The sequence below is a fragment of the Neolamprologus brichardi genome, chromosome 3 (assembly GCF_056152115.1).
Source record: "Neolamprologus brichardi isolate AB-2024 chromosome 3, ASM5615211v1, whole genome shotgun sequence".
NCBI classification, from domain to species: domain Eukaryota; kingdom Metazoa; phylum Chordata; class Actinopteri; order Cichliformes; family Cichlidae; genus Neolamprologus; species Neolamprologus brichardi.
The window spans coordinates 583,007-607,233 of NC_142106.1; the positions used below are offsets into that span (position 1 = coordinate 583,007).

Below are 24,227 nucleotides of genomic sequence, written 5' to 3' on the forward strand. Positions count from 1 at the left end.
TAAAAACAATCAAATGGACCACTACGGCAAGGCCGGGATGGTCCACTTGGTAAAGTAAGGCCATTGGGCATCTTTCTTGGCCTCTAGACAATAATTCTGATGGCAAAAGAACCAAACAGGACAGGTAAAAAAAAAGAAGAAAAATCCATGTCATGTATAGTTTACAAATGACAAAATGTTCACATAAAATCATGACAGCATTTAAATAATATCACCCACTACTAGCATTCTGTAATTTACGGTCTCTTTTGAATACTTACCACTACATGTACAGCACTTTTAAGAGTATTTAACAAGAGCATTTTCCCTGGTTTTACTACCACACTGGGGCACATGTTCACCAAAACGCAGCAAACCTTCACCATCTTATCCAGAAGGGTCACCTCTTCACCCTCACATGTTAGAAGTAATCTGATTGGCATGGTGGTATGTAGCATGTAGTTTGAAGCAGGGATTTTGTAGTGGCCCATGTGTAGCGTTGGAACCCAGCCAGGATTTGTTTCATCCATTTCATAGGCTGGTTTGCTGCAATAATGAAAAACAATTAGCAACTCTATGAATAGAAGGTAAATCTACAAAGTCACTCATTAGGATGTTTGTTCTAATTTGCTATGACCTCAGAGCGCACTGAAAATAAAACTAACAGGGTATAAAGAGTGATATGAACTTATTTAGAACTTACCTGAATGAAAATGTCTGGAACACACCAACCGATATCTGTGGATGGTAGAGAACTGGATATCAGCTCGTCTCACAGCTGTTATCGAGGCTAGATGCCTTCTTCTGGTAACATCTGATACATAAGCTCCCTCACGTTGCTTCCAGGTGGGGAAAGAATAAAAAGAGAGCCCATTTTCCAGCTTATTCCCTTCCCGATTGTGCGATCTAACAACCGACAACACAGCAAGTGCATACCATTGCTGATGCTTTCGTTCCTTTAGCCCTTTGTTTGGCCTGCTAAAATGGCACCTCGGTGGCCACGCCCCCTCCCGTGACATCACGCTCCAAAGCCCTATAGTGGTGAGAGGACACATCCTTGAGGGGCACCAATACTGAGGGACCGAGTTTCAGAGGTGATCTCCCCCAGCCTCACTTGCTGCTTCCTGTCTGTCTGGATGCTGGTGATCCACTGACAGGTAGCTGGTGACATGCTGAGCTGGGAGAGTTTGGAGGAGAGAAGTTCAGGCACGATGGTGTAAAAAAGCCGAACTAAAGTCCACAAACATGACCCTGGCATAACTTCGAGGTGTTGCAGGATGTAATACAGCCCCATGTTCACTGCATCATCCACCGACCTGTTTGCCCGGTAGGCAAACTGCAGTGGGTCCAACTGGTGGCCTATAATGTCCTTCAGATGGGCTAACACCAGTCGTTCGAAGGATTTCATGCCCACAGACATCAAGGCGACAGGTCTGTAATCATTCAGTCCTGTAATGGTGGGTTTCTTGGGGACCGGGATGATGGTGGAGCGTTTGAAGCAGGAGGGAACTTCGCACAGCTCCAGGTATCTGTTGAAGATGCGAGTAAAGATGGGAGCCAGCTGTTCAGCACAGGTTTTGAGGTAGGAGGGTGAAACACCATCAGGGTGCCCATGTGTAACAAATCATCTGTTGGGGTTCATGGATTTAACACCTTAGCGTTGTGAAAGCGCGGCACACCTGCACCAGGGTAAACCTCCGCCTACCCCACTCCTGCTTTATAGGTGAAAATAGAGCAACAGGACCGCTGAGTCTTTAATTTTATTTATTTTCTGCTGTGTTTTACTTGCATCTATTTGAAACACTGAGTGTAAACACAAAAAATATTTTATTTTATGTGCTGAATGTGCAGAAAATTGGGTTAAATGTTAAACAAATTTCTTCCAGTCAGAGAATGGTGCATATAATTAAATTTTTGCTTGACGCATAAAGTTAAAAGATTAAAACTAATAAAACAAGTTTTAAAAAGAGACTTTTCCATTTGATTACATTTTATATGATGGATTATGCAGAAAAAGTAGAATTGGGCTGAAAGATCTATCGCTTTATCACCTATTCAGGTTGTAAATTGTGTTTTTAAAAACTAACTAAGTAACTAAGTAATTAATTACTTTTGAAAATAAGTAATCAGTAAAGTAACGGGATTACTTTTGGGGGGAAGTAATCAGTAATTAGTTACTGATTACTTTTTTCAAGTAACTTGACCAACACTGCTTCAGAGTCTTTAAATAATGGCATGATGCCTCTGTGGAATAAAATGGGATTCAGACTGAATTCAAACTATTTTCTTGCAGTGTTGGAGTGTTCAAGAATGGGCATGTGGAGATTATTCCCAATGACCAGGGAAACCGAATAACCCCCTCCTACGTGGCCTTCACCAGTGAAGGTGAGCGTCTGATTGGTGATGCTGCCAAGAATCAGCTGACCTCTAACCCTGAGAACACCATTTTTGATGCCAAGAGGCTGATTGGTCAGACATGGGATGACTGGTCTGTGCAGCAGGACATCAAGTACCTGCCCTTCAAGGTGAGCTTGTTAACTGAAAGTAAAACTTGTTGTTTCTTTGGGTCATGTTTGAGTGAAATTCTTGTTAGATTAATTTTGATATATATTGCTATGAAGGTTACTGAGAAGAAGAGCAAGCCCCATATCCAGGTTGACATTGGTGGTGGCCATATGAAGACTTTTGCTCCTGAGGAGGTCTCTGCTATGGTGCTGACTAAGATGAAGGAGACTGCTGAGGCTTACCTGGGCAAGAAGGTACAAAAATGCTAATCTTAATTAAATGGTGTATCATCAAATCTAACTTTATCCTTTTTCCTCAGGTCACACATGCTGTGGTCACTGTCCCAACCTACTTCAACGATGCCCAGCGCCAGGCCACTAAGGATGCTGGTGCCATTGCTGGTCTGAATGTTATGCGAATGATCAATGAGGCGTAAACATCCAGTCAAAAATTGAATTTAGTCATCTGCAATTTGAAAATGCAAAATAATATCCCTGCCCTTCCTTCTAACAATAAATTCTCAATGTATTCTTCAGAACTGCTGCTGGTATTGCTTATGGCCTGGACAAGAAGGATGGAGTAAAGAACATTCTTGTCTTCGATCTGGGCGGTGGCAGCTTTGATGTTTCTATTCTGACCATTGACAACGGTTTGTTCAAAGTGGTGGCCACCAATGGTGACACTCATCTGGGAGGTGAGGACTTTGACCAGCGTATCATGGAGCACTTCATCGAGCTGTACAAGAAGAAGACTGGCAAAGATGTGAGCAAAGACAACCGTGCTGTGCAGAAGCTGCGTCGCAAGGGCCGAGAAGGCCAAGAGGGCGCTATCTGCCCGGCACCAAACCCACATTGAGATCGAGTACTTCTTTAAGGGACAAGACTTCTCTGAGACCCTGACTCGTGCCAAGTTTGAGGAGCTGAACATGGTAAGATATTAATTTGGTTAATTAATTGCGTATCAAACCCAATAGGAAAAGCAGTTGAACAAGCTTTTTAACTTGTGTGTTCTTTAAAACCCAGGACCTGTTCCAGTCCACCCTGAAGCCTGTACAGAAAGTGTTGGAAGATGCTAAGTTAATGAAGTCTGACATTGATGAGATTGTCCTGGTTGGAGGCTCCACTCGTATCCCCAAAATCCAGCAGCTGGTGAAGGAGTTCTTCAGTGGCAAAGAGCCATGTAGAGGCATCAACCCTGATGAGGCTGTGGCATACTGAACTGCTGTGCAGGCTGGTGTGCTTTCTAGAGAGGACACTGGTTAGTCATGAATCTTAGAAATATTTTATTTAATAGGGTTAAGATTTCAAATGTGATGCTGTTTACTCAGCCTTTTCCTTCACTTGTAGGTGATGTGCTTCTTCTGGATGTGTGCCCCATGACCCTTGGCATTGAGACTGTTGGAGGAGTAATGAACAAGCTGATCCACAGGAACACCGTGGTGTCCACCAAAAAAGCCCAGATGTTTACTACAGCCTCTGATAACCAGCCTATTGTCACCATCAAAGTCTATGAAGGTAAGAGTTAGGATATTGTTCTTTCAAGTTCCAATACAGTGTTTTATAAAAAGATCCCAATGACAAGAAACATGTGACAGTGGAATTAAATGTTCCAGAAGTCTAATTGTGACTGGTTTTTTTTTGTTTGTTTGTGTTGTTTGTTTGTTTGTTTTTCTCAGGTGAGCATCCTTCGACTAAAGACAACCATCTCCTGGCTACTTTTGACCTGACTGGCATCCCCCCTGCTCCTAGTGGTGTACCGCAGATTAAAGTCACCTTTGAGATTGATGTCAATGGCATTTTGTGTGTCACTGCTGAGGACAAGGACACAGGAAACAAGAAAAAGATCACAACTGACCAGAAGTGGCTAACACCTGAGGACATCAAACGCATGGTGAACGACGCCGAGCACTTTGCTGAGGAAGACAAGAAGCTGAAGGAGAGGATCGATGCTCACAATGAGCTCGAGGGCTACGCATACTCCTTGAAGAACCAGATTGAATTCATCGAGAAGGCAGTGGAGGAGAAGATTGAGTGGTTAGAGTCCCACCAAGATGCTGACCTGGATGACTTCCAGACCAAGAAGAAGGAACTTGAGGAGGTGGTTCAGTCCATTATCTGTGGTAGTGCAGGTCCTCCACCAGCAGTGGGCAGTAAGCAAAATGAGAAGGATGAGTTGTAGACAGGTCTGAAGTCTTATCACTCCTTGGATATCTGGCGTGTTGGTCTACATATTGGACTGACGGGACTCAAATTGTGAGAGGAGTGGTTGGGAAGGAGCTGACGATAACAACTGACCATACTGAATTTCCTGAAAGCCTTTAAAATAAGTTTCAGTGTGTGGCTGCACTGAGGTGGTAGAGCAGGTCACCTATGCCAAATATCCTTGGGCAAGATACTAAAACCATGTTGCTCATGATGCATCTATGTGTGAATGCTAGATAGTGTGAAATTAGATACAGCTTAGAAAAAAAAAGTGCTATATAAGAACCAGTCCATTTACCAATACAAATAACAGGTTCATTGCCTTAGACAGTGCCAGTCTGTTGGCTTTCTCCTCCTCTGGATTCCCCTCATCACACACTGTCCAGGCAAATATGCACATAGGGTGGTCAAGATGTTTTGGTGGTAGAGCTGCTTTGAATTCCAGAAAACAGAAAATATTTTAAAAAGTCACACTTAGATGTATGTAAAGAACTAAAATACTAGATTTATATAGGGTTCACAAAACAAAAATAATGACTGGCTTAAAGGTAGCGTACCGGTGTTAAATCTGTATATTTGCTCCATCTGCTGTCATCCCTCCAAACATGTAAATGTTCTTACCCAGCACGACAGCTGAGTGGGCAGCTACTCCTGGTGGAATATCTCCTTTTGCCTGCACTTTCTCCCACTTCATGCTCCCTTTAAAGATAATTTAACCGATATTTTTTTATCAACCCAGTGCAATGCAGTGATACTCTGAACACTTATGCAGCATGTGTGTTGAAATACAAAGTGTTTAATCTGTGAAACACAGATGTGGAGAATCTTAGTTGAATCCAGAGAGTACATATCATTGTGGAATCTGTCTCCAACCATGCTCCCATGAATGTAGATATTTGAATCCGCTGCTAAAATAATGTGATTGTGTTTCAGGTTAGGACCAAGCAGAAGACACTGCAACAGATATACACAGAAGTGATTGATTGAAAAAATGATTGTTATATAAGCAAATAAACTTTCCATAGCATGTGTCAAAAGTGAAACATGAAAGAAACGTAAGAATATGGATTTTCATTTCGAAAATCGTTTCGAAAATCACAGACAGGAAATGTGTCGAACAGTGACATACCTTATTTCCTCAGCACTAGATCTTTTTGTACCTACCAGTGAATGAATAATGAGTGCATACATACGTAATTGTTTGTGGGTAACATAGATAAGCAATGTCTGTTATGTGTATTTTTTTCACAGTGTATAATGTGCATATTGAAGTTCTGTCATATGAACATCTAAAACTCCACAAGTGATGAAAACCAAAGGGTTATTATTATAAATTACAAAGACATTTTTGAAGCAGTACCAGGTTTTTCATCATTTCCTCACATAATTCAGTGAAAATGAAATTTGACCTAAAAGCCATTCCTGGCTGTGTTCTTTGATATTTACAGCTAATTAAAAAGGTCTCCAAAAAATTGCACTTAAAATTGTTAGTTGGCTCTAGTGTTAATGAAATTCTACTGTGTCAAAGGTTTTAACTGAAAATAACTAACATGCATATTGGAATTATTTTCACGTGGCCACGATCAAAGTTAAAATGTAATGATATTATCTCTGTTTGATCTTGTGATTTTTACTCTGATTTCACATTTGATCTTGCTAGAGTAGCAAATATTTTGTAATGCTGTAAATTATATGTACACATTTTTGAAGCATATGAAAAAAAATACCACGTTATTTTTAATTGTCTTTTACATATTAATTACTTTTTACATTATTAAACCGCTGTTGAATACAAACTTTGCATTTAATTTATTGGTGCCCTACACTGTTAAATTATATAACAGTTGCAGAGAGATCTGCAGATTGATATGTAGCCTAATGATGAAAGCAATTAATCTACATGTGCTAATATCCTTGATAGTTCATGAAATTCTCAGTGTCACAAAATATGTCACAGATCTGGCTTGGTGGACTGGAGTCTAAATAATTTCAGCAGTTTTTACTGCATTGATTGTTCTAATATAATGTTTCATATTAAGTCCTCTCTTTACAGATATTTGGTGAATGCCATAAGGCAGTCTTTCTCAAACGGTGGTACGCGTACCACTAGTGGTACTTGGGCTCTCTCTGGTGGTATTTTAAAGATTAAATAATATATCATTGAGGAGGCATGCAAAGATGACACGAGAGTTCCAAAGCCCTTCTGGGAGCCGAGTAAACCAGAAAATGTCTCCCTGAGCATGAGTCCTCTATATAGAGCAGCCTTTCCTTATCGTCACCAATTGCGGCCACTACAGAGCGCTGGCGGGCTCGTTTCCCTGGCCCTTAAAACTGCAAAGGCATCACGGGGCTGTCACGCTAATGATAAAAACACAGCCGCGATCCCAACCACCATCGATAAGTTTAAGGCTCCTGGGAGAATCGGGACGGGGGCGTGGGCGATGCCGTCGGGCGTGGGCGATGCCGTCGGTGAGTCCAGAAGCTTTAAAATGAATAGTATTGTTAAAAAATGAGAGAGGCCAACAGTGATCACTGACTTTTTTAGGGACTTGTTCAGATTAAATAGAACAGAATAACAGAAACAGAATAAAAAGCATTAAAACGTTAAAAACACAACAGCCTTATTAAATGCAGAGTAGTTTGGACCCAGAAGCAGGTTTCATCAGGCCATCACTCAAAGATTGGATATCCCACCTGCTGGGAATGTTTTAATCCAGTACAGCAACACAAAGTTGGAAAACTCCCCATTCAAAGTCTAAGGAGACTTAGGTGAAAATCAGAGCTGAAATTCTGTAACTGGAGGCATTTTCAACTCATCATATCTCCTAAACCGTGGGATGTAGAAAAATGAGCCAATACATTTTCAGACACTTGTGATGCTCACAGTGAAAGAATTTCTGTGATACCTTTTACTGTTGTGCAATGAATTACATTTGTTTCAGAGTGGGAAATCTGTCCTTCTCTCAGATTTGAAAATCTGGAAATGAAGCTGTTTTTTCAATTCAATTCAATTCAATTTTATTTATATAGCGCCAAATCACAACAAATGTCGCCTCAAGGCGCTTCATAGATACAGAGAAAAGCCCAACAATCATATGACCCCCTATGAGCAAGCACTTTGGCGACAGTGGGAAGGAAAAACTCCCTTTTAACAGGAAGAAACCTCCAGCAGAACCAGGCTCAGGGAGGGGCGGGGCCATCTGCTGCGACCGGTTGGGGTGAGAGAAGGAAGACAGGATAAAAGACATGCTGTGGAAGAGAGACAGAGATTAATAACAGATATGATTCAATACAGAGAGGTCTATTAACACATAGTGAGTGAGAAAGGTGACTGGAAAGGAAAAACTCAATGCATCATGGGAATCCCCCGGCAGCCTACATCTATTGCAGCATAACTAAGGGAGGATTCAGGGTCACCTGGTCCAGCCCTAACTATATGCTTTAGCAAAAAAGAAAGTTTGAAGCCTAATCTTAAAAGTAGAGATAGTGTCTGTCTCCCGAATCCAAACTGGAAGCTGGTTCCACAGAAGAGGGGCCTGAAAACTGAAGGCTCTCCCTCCCATTCTACTTTTAAATACTCTAGGAACAACAAGTAGGCCTGCAGAGCGAGAGCGAAGTGCTCTAATAGGGTAATATGGTACTACAAGGTCATTAAGATAAGATGGGGCCTGATTATTTAAGACCTTGTATGTGAGGAGCAGGATTTTGAATTCAATTCTGGATTTAACAGGAAGCCAATGAAGGGAAGCCAAAACAGGAGAAATATGCTCTCTCTTTCTAGTCCCTGTCAGTACTCTTGCTGCAGCATTTTGGATTAACTGAAGGCTTTTCAGTGAGTTTTTTGGACATCCTGATAATAATGAATTGCAGTAGTCCAGCCTGGAAGTAATAAATCCATGAACTAGTTTTTCAGCATCACTCTGAGACAGGATATTTCTAATTTTAGAGATGTTGCGCAAATGGAAGAACGCAGTCTTACATATTTGTTTAATATGTGCGTTGAAGGACATATCCTGGTCAAAAATGACTCCAAGGTTCCTCACAGTGTTACTGGAGGCCAAGGTAATGCCATCCAGAGTAAGAATCTGGTTAGATACCATATTTCTAAGCTTTTCAGCGCCGAGTACAATGACCTCAGTTTTATCTGAGTTAAGAAGCAGAAAGTTAGTGGCCATCCAAGTCTTTATGTCTTTAAGACATTCCTGCAGTTTAACTAATTGGTGTGTGTTATCTGGCTTTATGGACAGATAGAGCTGGGTGTCATCTGCATAGCAGTGAAAATGTATGCTATGTCTTCTAATGATGCTGCCTAGGGGAAGCATGTATGTAAACAGAATTGGTCCTAGCACTGAACCCTGTGGAACTCCATAATTAACCTCAGTGTGTGAAGAGGACTCTCCATTTACATGCACAAATTGGAGTCTATTAGATAGATATGATACAAACCACTGCAGTGCAATACCTGTAATACCTACAGCATGTTCTAATCGCTCTAACAGGATATTATGGTCAACAGTATCGAATGCTGCACTAAGGTCAAGAAGGACAAGCACAGAGATGAGTCCACTGTCAGAGGCCATAAGAAGATCATTTGTAACCTTCACTAAAGCTGTTTCTGTGCTGTGATGAACTCTGAAACCTGACTGAAACTCTTCAAATAAACCATTCCTCTGCAGATGATCTGTTAGCTGTTTGACAACTACTCTTTCAAGGATGTTTGATATGAAAGGAAGGTTGGAGATTGGCCTATAATTAGCTAAGACTGCTGGGTCTAGAGATGCTTTTTGAGTAAAGGTTTAACTACAGCCAGCTTGAAGGCCTGTGGTACATAGCCGATTATTAGAGATAGGTTGATCATATATAAGATCGAAGAATTAATTAATGGCAGGACTTCTTTGAGCAGTTTTGTAGGAATGGGGTCTAAAAGACACGTTGATGGTTTGGAGGAAGTAATTATTGAAGTTAACTCAGAAAGATCAATTGGAGAAAAAGAGTCTAACTTAACATCAATGGAACTAAGAGTAGCTGTAGATAATATTACATCTGTGGGATGATTATTGGTAATTTTTTCTCTAATGATAAAAATTTTATTTGTGAAGAAGTTCATGAAGTCATCACTAGTTAACTTTAAAGGGATGGTTGGCTCAAAAGAGCTCTGACTTTTTGTCAGCCTGGCTACAGTGCTGAAGAGAAACCTGGGGTTGTTCTTATTTTCTTCAATCAGTGATGAGTAGTAAGCTGTTCTGGCTTTGCGGTGATACCTTTTACTGTTGTGCAATGAATTACATTTGTTTCAGAGTGCGAAATCTGTCCTTCTCTCAGATTTGAAAATCTGGAAATGAAGCTGTTTTTTCTCTTGTCATATCTCCTAGATGGATTTACACAGAGACCAGAAAATCACTGATATGATGTTTGTCCATGAAATTTAAAAGGTTTCGTGATCATTGTGATTTCGTTAATTATAGGCCGATATCCAAACTTCCGTTCCTCTCCAAAATCTTAGAGAAGATAGTTCTCTCGCAACTCCAGGCTTACCTGGATGCCATCTGTGATAAATTTCAATCTGGTTTTAAACCATGCCACAGCACTGAAACAGCTTTGCTGAGAGTCCTTAATGATCTTCTCTTAATTACTGATTCAGGTCTTCTGTATTAGTATTATTGGATTTGTCTTCAGCCTTTGACATGGTTGACCATTATATTTTATTAATGAGGTTAGAATGCACTGTGGGCATTCGGGGTGAAGCCCTTAACTGGTTCAAATCATACCTTTTGAACAGGTCTTTCTCCGTTACATTGGGTACTTATTCTTCCTCAACTGCATCCTTATGCTGTGGTGTGCCCCAAGGCTCTGTTTGTCTTGAACGTTCCAGCGAATAGGTTTATGCTACGAACCTGTCAAGGCCAGTTAAGGTTTGCATGGTAACTTTGGTTATTTGTGCTTTTCTGTTTGATCCTGTTGCAGTGAGCGCCACAGCAGACGCTTCTCACCAGTATAGATGAACTCCAGGGTGCTTTCAAGTTATCGAGGTAAAAAGCACTAAGTGTTTGTAACATGTAACATGAGCTCATTTCATTATTGATCTAACTGCTAGTGCTATGCTAACAAGTGCTGATTGTTAGCTGTGTTTCTGTGCTAAGCTTAGCTAATCTGCTGCTTTAGCTTCATAGTCACCCTGTAGATAAGGTAATATTCTCATTCTTCTCATTGAACTATGCACTCTTAGCAAAGGCGCATAAAGTAAAGAAGAATCACTGCAGTTGTGCCAAAGAGACGATGGTAGAGTTTGACTGTGTGTTAGTGTAAGCTCCACAGGGTGTGGCCGCCCGTGTGCTTTTCATGCTTTTACTGTGGAGTGAAGCTCTCAGGTGTTGTTACATTCCTCAGATGGAGAAATGTACAAATACTATTGGAACATGTTCATATGCTGCACCTGCAAACAAGAACCGTAACTTCAACCCTGTGTGTCCACAAGAGTTAGCAAGAAAAACATACCTGGTCTCTGCCTTTAACAAAGCAGCGCAGCCGAGGTGGTGGAGGTTAGACAATAGTACTAGTTGAGATGGTTAAACTTACGGTGTGTTCACACCGAACGCGATAGACGCGAGCGAAAACGCCCCAAACGCCCTTAATTTGATGCGTGCACATTCGCACCTCGACGCGTGTCCAAGAATAATCCACGTGAGCCGGAAATGTGGGAGGGATGTGGGAGGAAGTTGTGCCAGACGGTATCTTTGCTAGATGGCAGCTGTCGAGCTAGCGTTTGAAGAGAGAGTCTCCCTTCTCTATTTACTGTGGAGAGCAGAGCAGCGGCGTTAAGGACGTCCTCGCCGTACCTGGGTCCATCAGGTCCTCCAGACGCGTGAGCAGTTTGGTGAGTTTTCACCACTTGCTCCAGGAGCTGCGCCTGGATGACGGCCCATTTCAGCGATATAACCATCTTTCACTCGCCCAGTTTGAGGAGCTGCTGTCCCGCGTTGGTCCCAGCATCGCCCGCCTAGACACCAACTACAGGCGCTCAATCCCACCTGCAGCGCGCCTGTCCGTCTGCCTGAGGTTAGTAAAAGTGTTTAATACGGTAGTCCTTCATTGATACCTGTGCTAATATATGCTAAACTATCGTTTATACACTGCTAACATGGATGTGCTATGCTAACACTGAATGCTGTTGGTGTTTACTGAAAGCAAACTGTGGTACGGAGACGACTGTTTATAATATTTCTAGTGATACTCGAAAGGTCTCATCAAGTCCTGATTTAATTCGATTTATGCTGTTATTAGTGTTTGCAATGATAGCATGGCTGTGGTGTCATACGTATGCTCTCAGTGTTTGCTGATATCAAACTGGTATGAGGACCACTGTGGGTTAATCTTTGTAGTGATACTCACTCCTTTTTATTTAGACCTGGTTTAATTCTGGGATAGTTGAATATTTGTATATAATCCTCACAGCTGTCAGACTCTATAACAGGGGTCACCAGCCTTTCTTTAAACTGAGAGTTAGATAAAACTGAACAGTTTGGTTCATCTTTAGTTATATGGTTCTATCCAGCATATTCTATCTTGATATGCTGTTTTATCACAGATTAATTTTTCAAAAATATTAATGATATAAGAAAGAAAAGGGCTACATGTCAACATACAACTCTTTATTTCTATTAATGTCTTACTTCATTCCTACCTGATTGAAATGTTTAGGAATTATGAGTGATTGGCTCACTGTAGTGGTAAAAGTTGCTACCAATCAAATTATGATATGTTAAAGTTAAAACAAAACACAACTGACTGTTTTATATTATATCTAATATATATCATGTAATTATCCTTATAATTACAAAGTGTTTTATGTAAGATTTATGTTTTGTGATTTAAATCTGACATCACAAAAGTATTTTGGAATTTGAATAATGTATTTTGTAACTGCAGTACACATAATACTGATTTTGAACAATCTTGTCCAGGTTCCTTGCCACCGGGGACTCCTTCAGGACCCTCGCGTTCAGTTTCAGAGTCAGTGTGTCCACGGTGAGCCAGATCACCCCCAGGTAGCGACGGCCATCTGGGACTGTCTAGTGGACGACTCCATGGCTGTGCCTTCACCTGGAGACTGGCGGTCCATCACAGAGGGATTCCAGGAGCGCTGGAACTTCCCTCTCTGCTGTGCAGCTCTGGATGGGAAGCACGTCCACACAAAGGCACCCCATATATCATATAGGAGACACACACATTGATATAAACTAAATATTTATTCCATTTCTTTTTTTGTGGTGCCCAAATTTATGCACCTGCTTGATTTTGTTTAAACAATTATTGCAAACTTTCTGTAAATCCAGTAAACTTCTTTTCACTTCTCAAATATCACTGTGTGTGTCTCCTGTATGATATATTTAACTGACATTTTTTATTGTAACAACCAACGATTTATACAGGAAAATAATGGCTATTAACAAGGTTGCCCAAACTTTTGCATCCCACTGTATTAGTATATTTTGTCATTAGTATAATATGAAATAAATTCTACATGTGTCAAGTCGTGTGCCAACATTTGCTGTGTAGTAGAACTGAGACATTAGTCATTATAAACAATGAAATAATATTAAAATTCTCAAACAGAAAAACATAAATATATAAAATATAAGTATTTACAGAGAGACAGCAATAAAAAGGACCCAGCTGCTCTCCAGAGCAGGAACAAGGCTGAGGAGGAAATGCTCCATTGGAGACTGGTGTGGCCTCTTCAGGGACTCCAGGATGGCCAGCTCCACCGCCGATGGACCGTCCTGGGCATAGCTGGACTGGCCATCGGGCATACCGGGCATTTGCTTTTCATTTTAAATGGGCCGATGTTTTGTTGTTGTTGTCTTTTTTTCCATAGCCGTGTAAACAGTGAAAGGTGGCGGATTGGATTGGAAGGAAAGTTTGAAGCCTAATCTTGAAAGTAGAGATAGTGTCTGTCTCTTGAATCCAAACTGGAAGCTGGTTCGAATGAAGAGGGGCCTGAAAACTGAAGGCTCTGCCTCCCATTCTACTTTTAAATACTCTAGGAACAACAAGTAGACTAAAACATGTCCTGAAGCACTCACTTTTAGAAAAAAGAGACTCCAGAAGCAAACTTGAGGACCAAAGTTCACATATGTGTTGTTGTTTGGTGGTTTATAGTTCAAATTGCAAATTCTAAATGTTTTATTCATGTACATTCTGAGAGCCTTATTCTGTAAAATCTGTCAAATCTAAAATTTTCTTTTTGTAAAACAAAACAACTAACAGATGTTGAAAGGAGTAGTGATCCTGAAAAATGGACATGTAGCAGATTTGATGACACTTTTACACCTCAAACAACAAATTATTTCCAGGTGGCGTGTTTAGCATAAGATCGTTTAAAGGATTAAATTCAGCGTCTCTCTGCCGTTCTCTTTACCACTACACTCTCTGTCTTGGCAGTGTCTTATTCTAAGTGGGCGAGGAACGAGATATGTTCACTTATCTGTGTGTGAGAGAACTCCCTCAGTGTCCGTGTAGCACTGGTGTAACACAAGTAGTGGCCTTGTTAGACCTGTTAGTGCTACTTCGTGCCTTCTTTGCATGTGGTATAGGCAGTGTAGTTACATTTAACCACAGTCTGAGGACAGATGGGAAATATACAAAAAATTCCACCACAAAAGAAGATTTCAAAGGATTTTAATAGATTAGTTTCAGATTTTGAGCAAACAACAGAAATAAGTGTGTGATAACAACATCTCACTCCTCAGAATTATGTAAGAAGGCTTCATTTCGTAATGACAATCGGTTTTTAGACAGTAAAGCAAATACAGACAGATGTGTAGAGAAAATAATCACATAAAAATAATAACTTTGCTAATAAGAAAAACCCTCCTGATGTCCATAAATCTAGTGAAATAAAAGGTTCCTAAAGTTATAAAGTAACATGTCAGGTAAAGTTCTTCATGTTTGTACTTGAACTTGAGTAAATGTGTTGATCTAGTTTCCAACAGTTGCAGCAAACACATGGAGCAACACAACGAGAACACACAGTGAGGTGAAGTGAGTGAAGTGGATCAGGTTTTCACCACTGCAAAACACACCCACACATGTCGGGGAAGTGGGAGGAGCAGTGGGAGGAGCAGTGGGAGGAGCGGTGGGAGGAGTGGTGGGAGAGGAAGTGGGAGGAGCGGTGGGAGGAGTGGTGGGAGGAGCGGTGGGAGGGGAAGTGGGAGGAGCAGTGGGAGGAGCTGTGGTTTGTAATGAACTGTGTGGGGAGGGGAAGGTAACAAAGCCTGGTGGTGTCCCTGTAACTGTGTCGCTGATCCATTTCTGGTACTGGGACACAGGAGTGTAGACTGAAGGAGAGAAAGAGCATCCAGCAACAATGAGAAGTCCACTCTGCAGCCAGACGGATCCACTCTGAGTCATCAGTGGTGCCCCAAGACTAAACTGTGGAAAGACAGTGATGAAAGTTATCAGGACAGATGTGTAACTCTTAGAGGTCGACCTTTGTCACCCACTAAAGTTTGAACTTTGTTGGTAGTTTTGTTACAAACTGCTGAAATAAATTAAGTAATAAATAAATTGATCATCCCAGTATAACACAGTCAGTAACACTTGGATATCAGTCTGTCCACTGAGGAAACATGAACCACTGTGAATCCACTTCAGCTGCTTTGATGCAAATGAAAGTGACGATTCCACAGACAGAAAGTTTCAGACAGCTCGTTTAAAGGAATCAGTTTCATCAAATAAATTAGAGTCTTTAGAAAAAACAACCTTTGATAAACATGAATATTAATATTTATGGTCAATTACAGCAAAACAAGTAAACCAAAGTGTGACTAAAGGTGAGATTATCTCAGTGACAGTCAACAACAGATTATAAGAAATAAACTTGTGCTCACCAAACATAAACCTGTCGCTCTAGTACAGATGGTGCTGTCTGGGAGCCGTGGATAGCTGGCTTTGCACACATTGTTTCCCACTATTGGTACGTTTGCCTCCTGCAGGTTATTTCTGTTTACTAGTTGGAGAGAATTTAAACATCAGGCTTTTCTAAAGACTCCAACACAATACTGCAAAGTAAAATAAAATAAAATATTTTATGATTTACCAAACAAATTAAAGCTGATGGCCCAGCTGCTGGTCTCATTGTTGAAAGTGCTGTTTTCTGAGGCTAAGCAGATCGGCTGAATGTAGTCTGTGAAATTCACAGGAGCCGACAGCTTCAGAAGACAAATGTCGTTCTCACGAGTCGACGAGTTGAATCCAGGATGGCAGGTGATGTTTACCACTGTGCGATTCACTTCATTTGGGTTTGGACCTGAGAGGCTGTTGCGGCCCAGATAGACCACCCTGCTGCTGAAATTCCTTCACACACAACAGATATTTTTATTGTGCCTCATGCTGATCATCAGCACAGGCCAAAGCAGTCGATGCCACGAGTTAACTTTTTCCTTTCAGTCCTTTGTTGTGTGTGTTTCTGTGTGTGTGCGTGCACAGGTGGTTGAAAGTCAATCAAAGTCGACTTCTGCTGATCCTGAAGGTCTCTTTTAAATGCCAGCATTACAGAGTGCAGGCTTTGGATATCAGCCACAGAGCTCATGTAACATCTGTTTACATGTTGTTGAACTGAGCAGTGACTGTGACGTGAGGTCAGCTGATCACAGCTGCACACAAACAAAACACATGACTGTGACTTTTCCTCACTGAGTCTTTTCTCTCCAATCTCAGTTTCCCAGCACGTGTTCATTTTAGAGCCTCACACGGGTGTGTAGTTGTTTTTAATAGCAGCAGCTTCCCCATTTAAAGTCTTTATGCTAAGCTAACCATCTTCTGTCATCAGTGGACAGAAAAATCAATGCTTCTCAAATACAATGAAATCTATGAAATGACTTTATAGTTGAAATTAAACTAATGTGGCGTCTGGTTTGATTGTTGTGCAGACAACTTTGCAGTTCAGCACTTTGGTCAACAGCTGTTGTTTTTAAATGTTAGAAGAAGTGAGGAAATATTAAAAATATCTCTAGTGCACATGAATGTTACACTTCACCTTCATCATCATATTAATATTCAACAAAGTGTAAACTTGCAGCACTGACTCACTGTGACATGGTGGATGCAGCTGTCAGCACCCACTGGTCGTTGATCAGAGACCCTCCAAAACCCAAACTGGTAGGCAGAGGTCTAAAACCAACATCAATCTCTGGAGGCCCTCCACCAAGTCTTATATCAGCGTACCAGGGCCAACTTCCTGGTGCAGTGTTTCCAGCTCCTACGATGCTGCTGCTGCTGTTCACAGTCCTGCTGCCACATGCTGACAAAGCAGAGAGAGCACAGCTAAACATTAAAACCACTGAGAGAGAAAACACTGATCAACGCTCTGCTGGGAGATCCTGAGCTCTGACATTCATGTGGAAGTTACTCAGACTGTGGTTTACATGTGATCCACAGATGTTCCTCCTCTGTGTCAGAAAAGATTTTACTGAACAAAAATCATTTCACAGGTTTATATGTGCTCATTGCTGTACAGCTGACAGAAGGAAGACAGGTTAAATGTCTTTGGATGCTTACCGGGCTGCTGTGAGTGACAACCTGAAAATGAGAAAACACAGACAAACCTGTGAAAGTAAGCAGTGATTGTTTTCTTCAACTTGAAGAACTGATCACACTAAACACAACACTTTAATGCTGACTGCAGTTACAACCTTGATGAACTGGTAGGTCAGAGTCACCTGTGTCGTTACTCTGGCATCAAACCTTTGCCTCGGTGTTCCTCATCAAATAAATGTTCTCAGTTTACTCAAACATCAGTAACTGTAATATAAAGTTACTGTCTGCTGAATATCAGCTCATCAACTGTTAGAAATCCAACACAACAAAGTAAACTAACGAACACGACAACACGTCTGTAAAAGAAACTGTTGATATCAAATAAAGAAGAGTGAAGACGTCCACTGACTGTGACTTCGTTACATTATCATATTAAATACGATGCTGAATGACATTAATGCTAAATGGACTCTTTCCTTGTATCCAGGAGCAACATTTCGTTTAGAAACATTTGTACCTGTAATTAATCTCGTTCTTCTTCCACCCCTGATAAAACCTCAGCAATGAGAGGAAGGAAATTCAAACAGTTTCTCACCTTCGCAGAAGAAAATGATCAGCACAGTGACACAGCACACAAACTGTTGCAGAGCCATGGTTAACTGAAACTGTTTCAGCTCATCTTAGACTTTAAATATGTCAGATGTATGCTCAGCTCCACCTGTTTCTAGAAGTCATCAGGGCCCCACCAAAGAATCAGGTCAGACTGGTTGGTCTTTGTGCTGTTTTCAGTGCAGTTATGCAGAAGGCACTGAAAGTTGGAGCAGGTTCAATTTTCAATCACAACAACAGTCAGCTGATGCTGCTTTATACTGTAAGGTAGACCCTACAGTAGCAGGTGAAAGTCCCCACACAGCAGACTGCAATCAGACCTGATCAGTTTGTTACTGGTATCATGTTTTTGGGATTTGTTACGCACACTTTGGGGCAAACATGACACTTTGTAGCTTACAAATAATCCTGTTAAATTAACACCACAGGAGAGAGAGGGGGGCAGTGTGTGTACATGGGTCTTTATGTCTTTGTGTGGGTCACTAGTGGGTGGGGTGGATCAGGGGCTGGCTGACCCTTGGCCCCAGTGGGATATGGTCACCTCTCCCCTCTGGACACTTCAGCCCCTCCCTGGGATGCGGGGGCTGGATTGTCCCCGGGGTCTCCCTCCATCTCCCTCTGGGTGTCCATCCCTCATTATCACGTACATTTGTGACACTCTCACACACACAATAAGAAGATTGTTGGTTTATGTATGTTCTCATTTTTGTGTCCCAGGTGTCGTATCTTTGTTTTGGTTTTCGTTCTCTTACAGGTGCAGCAGTGGGCGATACATTTTATTTGTTTCTATCAGAAAGCCCTCAGACAGGTTTCCTTTTTGTTTTTCCTCTGCAATGTCTGCACTCTCTGTTCATATGAAATCATTTAAAGAACATATTTTAACATCGCACTCAACAACAAACAAAAAGTCTCTTCAACGGCTAAACTGCTTTATATTTCTTCACGTCAATATACGAGCCACCAGTAGGAGTGACGGGGGCTACGAGTTTGAGACCTCTGCTCTAGAAAGTCCTACTCAAAGCAGAAAGGTGCTCAAAAAGCCATATTTAGTTTGCTGTAATGTCATCAAATGTCATTTTTGTCACATGTACCAAGACAGAGTAGAAAGCACTGACCACGGCACTCTTTCATGGAAGTTCAACACCGTGACCCAAACCCACTGCCAGCACCCAGCATCACACACCAAAGGACACACTGAGCAGGTCCACCAGAGCTCCCACCAGAGCTCCCACAGCTTTGCTCTCATGGGGTTTTTGCTGGTTTTGAAGCAAAACACAAACTGTGACGAGGAGACGTCCAGGTTACTCAACAACAGCCACTTCTAGAGGGAGGTAGGCAGAGTTTGTTGACACACACAGGTCTTTTTAAAGGAAAACAGCCATGATTAAGCTAGAGATTAATAATATTTTTCAAAGTGGACTGACAGGGTAGCATAACACATGGATGAGCTTACAGATGACTGTGTTGCTTTGGTATTTAGTTTGTTACCAAGCTAATATGCAAATGAACGACTCTTCACATGTGCTGCCAAACACACCTGTGACAAATATCTGGAGTATCTGGTTCTGCACGTATAGTGAGATGTTCTGGCATCCTTTTAATGAATTCTCTGAAGTCTTAAACAGATGACGCATGCTTCTCATCTTGGAGGTTCAGAGAGGCTTTGGAGCCCTGAGTTTTGTTCAGGTTTTGAGGAGAGGGTGGTGGGGGGAGGACAGTGGGGAGGAACACATCATCTCGGGAAAATCACCAACCACAGGCTTATGCTGTTCAGCAGTAACTTTATTTACACGCACAGTTGTTGTTCTAACACACAGCTGCAGCTCTCCTGCTACCAGCTCCACATACCAACAACAACACGACAGGACCCAGTTCAGTCTTTGTGGATGACCTGCAGGTTTGCTTGTAACAACTTTGCTTGTAAGCCACGAAGGAGCACAGAAGATGCAGCGCTGCTGTCAGTTAATACAGCTACACATCACTGACAACAAACAGATGCTCAGACAAGACGTTTATTTGTTGATTTGACTCTAAAACAATGAGGACACGCATTTTATTGCAGTGATTAATTATTCACTGGATCAGAGACTTTCTTACTGATCGTCCACAGAAAGTTTGTATGAATGTTTTATCTGATGAAATCATTGTTAGTCCTGCAGCGTGTGTCAAGGGTGTGTCTGAGTAACAAGCTGAGCTTTATTAAAACTTGAGGGGAGTAACAAAGATCACAAGACGAAACAAGAAGTTATCTATAAGTTTTCAATTACATTTGCTACACACATCAGCAAAAGCACCACTGTGTGTTGGAACAGGAAGTGATGCCACAGAGAGAGCCAACACCAACTGACAGCACCATCCACTTTGTCCATGTGCTCTGGTGAAATACTGACCTAATGAGGTCCTTGCCAGTGTGGTCAGACTGGACTTCCATTCACCAGCTGACTCCACGCAGGATGCCCCTCAAACCAATCTTTGTGTCATTGTGGGATTTTTGTGTTTCCACATGTGACACGTTTAAAACATGTGTTGAGAATAGATTCCTTGATATAGATCAGAGTTAAAGAGAATATAGTTTGCTTGCAACATTATAATATTGCAGTTAATGAGTGTAAGAATACAAAATAGAAAAAAAGGCCTGAGATGGGAACAAAGAACTGAGGTACAGGCAGGAGGACAATCAGCCCCCAGGACAGTAGCAGGAGTTACTGACAGTGAGGAGCAGACAAAGGGCAAACGGACACTACCTTAAAAGGAGGTGGGGGTCAGGGTGTCAGCACCCTTGGCCACTGTACTAGTGTATTTCCATTGTGGGGGTGTTTACTGTAGGGGGGAGGAGACCAGAGGTTATAACTGTAACTGTGGAGTTCTTTAGATCAGCCTTTAGCAAAGGACTGCAGTGTGCTGATCTCCAGATGGATCTGTAAGAACAATGTTAATAAAAGGATTGTGTGTCAAAGGAGCTTGCAAAGAAAAGCGTCTGGACTTCTTTAAGTTACTTGAAGACGTTTCACCTTCATCCGAGAGGCTTCTTCAGTTCTAAGGTCAAATGGTGGAGAGTCCCAGATATAACCCTAGTGGGAGTGTCCCCCCACAGAGGGACAAAAGGACCCCCTGATGATCCTCTAATCGCCTGAGCCAAGGTGTGGAACTGGGTGTGGGTCCCAATCAGCCAGAGTTTCGGGTGAGTTCATTGTGAAACCTGGCCCCACCTTATCATGCGAATTCCTGAGGTCAGATGGCCCAGGGTGTGAGTGGGCGTTAAGGCGTCTGGGGAGGGATCTCAAAACTGGATTATAGATGGCAGAGAGTTGGTGTCGTAAACCACCGCCTCTGTTCAAAGATGGTCGCTCACAGTGGACATAGATGGCTTCTTTCACTCCTCTTTCAAACCATCTGTCCTCTCTGTCCAAAATGTGAACATTGGCATCCTCGAAAGAGGATGTGTAAAAGGATTGTGTAAAACATGGAAACATCTCAGCGTGATCTCTACCAGGACCAAAAGAATCGCAGAGACCGGCGTTGTCTCAACACATGCACACAATTTGAACACAAAACAGGGACTCATTTGTTACCACAGCCAGATGCTGAGAGCCATTTCCTTGTAGTCCTGTGTCTATATATATGAACCATTAGATGTTATTGGAATGATTGTCAGCTTTGATAGTTTCATGTATGTTTAGCTGGACGGCTGTTTGGTCCTCGACATGTTTAAAGGTGTCCAGTCCTGAGACACTGGGGGTGGAAACAGCTGTGATGTCATTGGACTGTCACAAAGACAGAAGTGAAGTGAGCAGCCAAGGAGCTGCTGATGTTTTGGATTCAACAGCGTTTGAAAGGTTGACACAGACACATTTGCACATAGAAAGCTGAATCTGTCATATGCCACAGTGAACTCACTGTTCAGTGTTTTTCAGGAAGCTTCTTAACTGCCTCTGCTGCCAAACAAGCAGCTGATGTCCTTGAGAAGAAGCTGAAGAAGTCTTCAACAACAAATACAGGAAGTGGACTTTCAAACACTAGATTCACTTTAGACTCACGCAAGAAATGACTCAACTAGCTGTGTTTGATTGACTCCTTTGACTCTATGAAAGCTCAGTGTGTGTCTGTACTCAGACTGTTGTGTTGGACTATTGTTGTCTGCTGAATGTTTTCAAATGTCTGCATCTCAGTGTAGATGAGGCTGGGGGTCATGGGAGGCCACCATAGCAGTCTCTTCAACATCATGACATCATCATAAATGCTTTATTTGGAATAATCAGGACTATCAACTGGTTTGGGATCTCCACCAGTTTCATGTCTTTACAGCTTCTCCAACAAAGTTCCTGTAAAATCAGCATTTTTGTCTTTATTGGTTTGATAGGGATTGATTATTCAGTCCCAATCTGCTGTCATCTAAAGAACAAAATGATGATTCAACTCTGCATTACATTTGACTTCAGCTGTTACACACTTTCATTTTCTAGCTGTGTCACTTCCTGCTTTTTGGATCAGACAGTTTATCCATGTCCACAAATGTTTGGCTGCATATTTGTATCATCTATATTTCCAGTCTTCATACAGCCGATATTTCATGTGAACTCCAATCTGCCAGCTGCCATCACGTTTTCAGGGTTCATTCAGTGTTGAAATGTAGGACAAACAGCAGCACATGTTCTCTAAATGTTTGCAGTCATTTTAAATGAAGCTGATACTACATGAGACATTTTCCACAGTTATTGTCTTTGAACAGAGAATAATAAAGCCATCAAACATATACAAGCTTGTGCAAATACAAACTTCTGTGGTGCATTTGATGACCTGCAGAGGAGAACAAGTCGGGCTTTTCAGCCCTAACACAACCTCTTTGTTCTCAATACTACAAAACCTTCAGAGGCTGATATGCAAGTTTGCATGAATCACCAACACAGTTGTGTTTGTTTCTAGTATAGTTATAAATAAGCTGATCAAATATCTGCTGACTGATTAGATCCAGTATCTATTACAGATGAACTGGATATCACAGCATGTTGTTAATCCGTCATATCAAACTAAACAGTGTTGCTGGTGTAAATATCCTCCAATAAAGTCAGATGAGGGCTGCTGTTGCCAGGTAACGATGATGTCACACTGGATCTTCTGATCTTTAGCATCGTAGCGCTCGGAGTCTGATGTTGGCTCATGTGTTGTCACCAACACGACGTTCTACTAGTCAAGGCCTCAGCTTAACCCACTGATGCTGATCACACAGACCCACTAATAGAACTGTTTTATCAGGTTTATGCAGCGTCACCATTAATGTCACATTTAATCAGACACATTTACATTACAAGCCCACTACAACCATTATCAACATGTTAAATTACATTATACATCTGCACTGATTTAAAGTATTTTAACCTGATTCATTTTTTCCACCTTAACAGTTCATTCCTCAAATCAAACAAGATATATGTTCATCAAAAAATGTACCAACAAATAATTTTGCAATAAAATATTTTTCAACTTTTCCAAGTGAAATCAAACAAGTGTGTTTAACAGTGAAACCAGAGGTGAAGCTGCTCATATAGAGTCCAACCCAGGCTAAAGTAAGTTGAGTAGAGCAGCATCATCAAAGTGTCGGCTCTCTGAACACGGTGCAAGATCGCCATCTGCAGGACTAAACTAGTTTTTCTCCTCGTCAACGTCAAGATGACGTCATCGTACAGCAAAACTTGCAGATCAGGTGACATGACTGTCTGAGAGGCGGAGTTAAACTGTTGCAGGTAAGTATGTGGAGGAGGAGCAACAACATGACGCTGGAACATCATCATTGCATTATACAGTTTCCTCTCTAACTGGATGCAGCTGTGAACAATAACAGCTGTGGAACCAGAGTCCTGAGTGTCATCTATGGATGAATGCAGGTCAGTGTGTTGCTGATGGAGGTGATGAATCACAGTGTCCATCTCACAGTGGAGTCAGAGCTTTTCTTCAGCTGCTCTGCTCTTCAAATTTAAGGCATCGACGGCTCTCCTTTTCAGCTCCGTTGGAATATCACCTTCTTCATGAAACAAACCTGACAAAACACAAACAGCAGCAGTAACAGGAAATTGTACTTATAAACTCACTGAAAACCCACATTTGAACTCTACCTACTTGTTCATCAAGGCATGAGTACAAGGACAAGGAGACGTCACAGACATGTTGAAATTGTGATGTGAAGACGGTGGACTGTGGTGGCCACTGCAGACTGTTGGACTCCGTTACACAATCTTCTTCAGTCTCCTGTTACAGTCGTGGATTTTCTTGGATATATACATATATATATATATATATATATATATACATATATATATATATATATATATATATATATATATATACATATATATATATATATATATATATATATATATATATATATATATATATATATAT

The 24,227-nt window shown here is 41.4% G+C and overlaps 1 protein-coding gene and 1 pseudogene across 1 annotated transcript; one reads left to right on the forward strand and one right to left on the reverse strand.

The window, feature by feature from the left end:
• The first annotated feature begins 1,457 nt into the window (after positions 1–1,457).
• Positions 1,458–4,662, forward strand: LOC102794497 (endoplasmic reticulum chaperone BiP-like; annotated as a pseudogene).
• Positions 4,663–14,347: 9,685 nt separating this feature from the next.
• LOC148103075 (chymotrypsin-like protease CTRL-1) lies at positions 14,348–17,895 on the reverse strand. The gene is made up of 6 exons (XM_087831212.1): positions 17,818–17,895; positions 17,244–17,264; positions 16,776–16,986; positions 15,784–16,040; positions 15,575–15,693; positions 14,348–15,116 (listed from the first exon to the last, which is right to left on the reverse strand). Exons 1-6 carry the CDS (start codon positions 17,873–17,875, stop codon positions 14,664–14,666), a joined length of 1,119 nt encoding a protein of 372 aa, XP_087687338.1. The 5' UTR covers positions 17,876–17,895; the 3' UTR covers positions 14,348–14,663.
• Positions 17,896–24,227: the final 6,332 nt, after the last annotated feature.

What these genes read in the sequence shown, in the direction of transcription:
- LOC148103075 (XM_087831212.1), bottom strand. Translation starts at nt 17,875, where the DNA reads ATGGCTCTGCAACAGTTTGTGTGCTGTGTCACTGTGCTGATCATTTTC. An exon ending in GATCATTTTCTTCTGCGAAG is followed by an intron (nt 17,265 to 17,817) that starts GTGAGAAACTGT and finishes TCTCATTTTCAG; the next exon opens with GTTGTCACTCACAGCAGCCC. An exon ending in GCTGCATCCACCATGTCACA is followed by an intron (nt 16,041 to 16,775) that starts GTGAGTCAGTGC and finishes TTGTGTGTGAAG; the next exon opens with GAATTTCAGCAGCAGGGTGG.